The 3,950-nt window shown below is 52.5% G+C and overlaps 1 protein-coding gene across 1 annotated transcript in view; it reads left to right on the top strand.

The window, feature by feature from the left end:
• Nucleotides 1–3,472: 3,472 nt before the first annotated feature.
• The window catches only part of Mybl2 (v-myb avian myeloblastosis viral oncogene homolog-like 2), a 34,799-nt gene continuing 34,321 nt past the window's right edge, over nt 3,473–3,950 (top strand). Inside the window, exon 1 of the mRNA XM_013010775.1 lies at nt 3,473–3,598. Within this exon, the coding sequence (XP_012866229.1) occupies nt 3,579–3,598 (20 nt within the window). The 5' untranslated portion in view covers nt 3,473–3,578. The remainder of the gene's footprint in view (nt 3,599–3,950) is intronic.

Here is a 3,950-nt window from a genome sequence, read left to right on the forward strand (position 1 = left end):
GATGCCCCAGGAAGTCTAAGGTAGAGGTCTAGAGCCAGCCTGGGTATGGTGTGTAAATAAAATTGTTCTCTTACCATTTGAATCATGCCTCTGGCCTTGCTTTCTGTTCATTAGTTTGGAGATGGCATCTCTCAGACTTTTCTGCCCATACTTACACTTTTTGAACTGTAGCTTTCCGGATCTCAGCCTCCTGAGTAGGATTACAACAGTGAGCTGCTGGCACCTAGCAAGAGTGAGAATTTTAATATTCCTCCTCCCTGCCATGCAGTGATTATTCATTGTGCCATTCTTTATATTACTTGTTTTGCAAACTCCTAAATCATTTAGCTCTGAAGAAATTTCAGTGACCCTAACTGGGTGGGCACTCAGCTTCAGACCACTGGGCCAAGGCAGTTTACTTAAAAACTTTGCTCTGTCATCTTATCTTTAAACTGTAGGCTGGGAGTAGCTTTATGGTAGACTAATTGCCTGGCATACCTGAAGCCAAGGTTTGATTGTTAGGAGGGGAAAAAGAGGGTGGGGATAGCAATTACTTTTATATGTAAAGAAGGTAGAGAAAGCTCTAGGCAGATTCTATTATCATTTTTCATCTGCCAGTGTTAGTTTTGTGTTCAGTCTGTTGCTAATCTTTTTTTTTTTTTCTCAGTCGTTGGGCCTGAACTCTGGGTTTGGGCGCTGTCCCTCAGCTCTTTACCTCAACGCTAACACTCTCCCACCTTCTCAGCCCTAGGTCTTGATCTTTTAACACAGGGACTAGCTAGTCAGGATCCTGGGGCAAAGCAGATGAAGTGCCTATGTCTAGAGCCTCTTCTACCTCACTCCCATCCAAAGAGGGCATGTTCCAGATAATATTCCCAGCAAAGTTCAGGATGTATGTTACCTGCCCAGAGCTCAGAGGCCACTACCAGGTATGGTTATTCTCTGGATGTTAGGATTCCTCTAAGATTCTTCTCTCTCACGGGTGTCTGTTGGTTAATGAAGAGGAAATAATTCCCAGACTCTTCTGGTTAGTGTATTGGGGTTAACTGACCCAGTTCCAGGTTCCAGATGAACTCTCTACCTCCTTGCTTCTTACCTTCAGCAGATGCCTTGCCTAAGCTATGTGCATCATGAAAAGTGGCTTCTTGGACCTCAGAAGACAAGGGTGAGGGCATCTAGGCTCAGAATAATAGTAATAGTAGTCATAGTAGTGTTAGCAGTGGTAAGGGCTGAGGGTATTACTAAGAAACAGTATGTGGGAGGTCCTGAGCTTAAATCTAGCACCGAAACCCCCAAATTCTTACTAGCAATACAGTACTTATTGCTGGGCCAGAGTCTTCTCTGCTTTTACCTATTCATTTATTTAATAATATAGGCATCCAACAAAGTAGATCCAATAACCAGTATAATGGTTAAGAGCATAGTGTTAGAGCTTATGACACACTACCCCACAATTTGACTAGAGGGAAAGCTCAGTATATCACTCAAAAAACAATGGTAGGGGCTGGGAAGGTGGCTCAGTGGTAGAGCGCTTGCCTTGCATGCCTGAGGCCCTGGGTTTGATTCCTCAGCACCACATAAGCAAAATGAAAAAAGCCGGAAGTGGCGCTATGGCTCAAGTGGTAGAGTGCTAGCCTTGAGCTGAAGAGCTGAGGGACAGCGCCCAGGCCCAGAGTTCAGACCCCACGACCGGACTCCCCCCCCCAAAAAAAAAAGAAGAAAAAAAAACACTGGTATAGTTTGAATCAGGTTATTCTGAGAAACTAGACATGTGAATAGCTCCACAAAGCTGTCATTATGCAAAGCAAAAACAAGACCTTCCTTTTATCCTGGCACCAATTGCCCATATCTGTAATCCTAGCTACTGAGGAGGCTGAGATCTGAAGATCAAGCCTTGAAGCCAGGCTAAGCAGACAAGTCCATGAGAGTTTCAACTCCAATTAGCCAGCAAAAAGCCAGAAGTGGAAGTGTAGTGCTTAAGTAGTAGAATGCCAGCCTTGAATGAAAAAGCCAAGCATGAGCATGAAGCCCTGAGTTCAAGACCCAGTACTGGCGTCTACAAACAAAAATCCACATACTTGTTGGGTGCCAGTGGCTCACACCTGTAATCCTAGCTACTCAGGAGGCTGAAAGCTGAGGATCTCAGTTCAAATCCAGCCCAGGCAGATAAGTCCATGAGACTCACCTCCAGTAAACCACCAGAAAACCAGAAGTGGTGCTGTGGTCCAAGTGGCAGAGTGTTCAACCTTGACTGAAGAGCCCAGGGACAGCACCCAAGCCCCACGACCAGAAACAAAACCCAAAACATATTTTTACAGATGAGGAAACTGAGGCACAGAGGAGATAGGTGGTTTGTCTAACTAGTGCAGGATAGGCTGGGAAAACTTAGGAAGTTAGTCTATGTATGCATTACCTTGTGAGGGGAGTGGGTGGGGGAAGCCAGAACTAAGTCTTTTTCTCCTGTGCAGAGAAGTTTGTAGAGGCTGGCTGGACTGTCCCTAGGTGGCCAACTGTTTCTGGAAGAGCCATAAATTGGAGCTAAGAGGTTGAGGTTTGGTCTAGCCTCCCCAGGGTTCCATCTCACAGTTACCTTCCAATCATTACTCCTCCCTGGAAGCTGTGGCGACGCTCAGTGGGGACTTAATAGATGACAACCTGAAGGAGAGAATTCTGCTTAGGAGTTTGAACTCTGAGTTTAATCCATTGGTAAACTCTATTTAGGTCAATAAATCTTTACCTGGGGCCTTCTATTTAAGATCTTGTGATTGCTACTGGGAAGAATTAAAAGACTGCTCACAGTGGCGGGGGGGGGGGCGTGCAGTGAGCCAGCAGGTGGGCCTAGGATGCAAGATAAATAAGAATTAGCCTGGTGGTGAAGTTCCAGCTTCAGGTAACGCTTGCCCACGCAAAGGAAGGCAATCTAAATATCCCGAGGGCTCGGGTGGCAATTCAGTTGAGCCCTAGACATTTGATTATGGAGCAAGGGATTTACCTCCAGGAACAGGAGAGAGGTTTAGGTTCGGGGGACCATATTTACGTTTTTAGGAAGGATCACTCGGAAGCTGGAGCCCAAGCTAGAAACGAGCTACGTGGGCAGCTGCGGAGCCGCTCTGGCCTCAGTCACGCAGCAGACTGGTCGCGGACTGCTGCGAGCACGGCGGTGGCGGGTCCCGAAGCCTCCCGTAGATGTAATAGGACACCAAGCCCCGGGCTGCGGCCCCGCCTCCCCCCGCAGGCCCGCCCCAAACGAGCCTGTCAGCCCCGCCCTTCCACCCTCCCTCAGGCCCCGCCCTTCCCTCCTTAGGCCCGCCCTAGCTTGGAGCCCGCGGACCACACCCCCCGCCGGAGGCCCCGCCCCCGCAGGCCCCGCCCTTACGCTCGCGCGCCAGGCTCGGGCGGCGCCGACCCGCTTGGCGGGAGATAGGAAAGTGCTTCCGAGCGCGCCCGAGGTGCCTGCAGTTCCTGCGAGCGCGCTGTGGGACCTGCGGACACGCTGACGCCTCCGAGCGCAGCCTGGGGCCCGGAGCGGCGCAAACAGCCGGCGTCCCGTCCCCGGCCCGGCTCCCTCTCCCGGCTCAGCGCAGCCCGGGCCGGGGGGGATGTCTCGGCGGACGCGCGGGTAAGCGAAGCGGAGCGGGCGGGTCTGGGGTCCTCCCTTCCCCTGCCCTCCTTGCCGGGCGTCTGAGCGGGACCTGGGGCGGGGGTTCTGAGGGAAAGCCGGGTCCTGGGCCGCGCGGCATTTCCCTCAGGGAGACCTGAAGGGCGCGCGCAGCCCGGGGCTGGTCGGACCCCGGCTCGGGTCCCCGGGTCCGGGTCCGAGTCGGGTGCGGGGCCCGAGGGCGGGCGGGCTTCCGGAGACCCGGACCTAGTCCTGGCTGAGGTCACTTCGTCTCCCGCCTAATTTCGGGGCGGGGGTGGTCAGGCGGGTGTCAGCTGGAAGGCCCCCCGCGGGGCGGGGTGCGGCCCCCGGG

The sequence above is a fragment of the Dipodomys ordii genome, unplaced genomic scaffold (genome assembly GCF_000151885.1).
Source record: "Dipodomys ordii isolate 6190 unplaced genomic scaffold, Dord_2.0 Scaffold13, whole genome shotgun sequence".
Classification (NCBI taxonomy): domain Eukaryota; kingdom Metazoa; phylum Chordata; class Mammalia; order Rodentia; family Heteromyidae; genus Dipodomys; species Dipodomys ordii.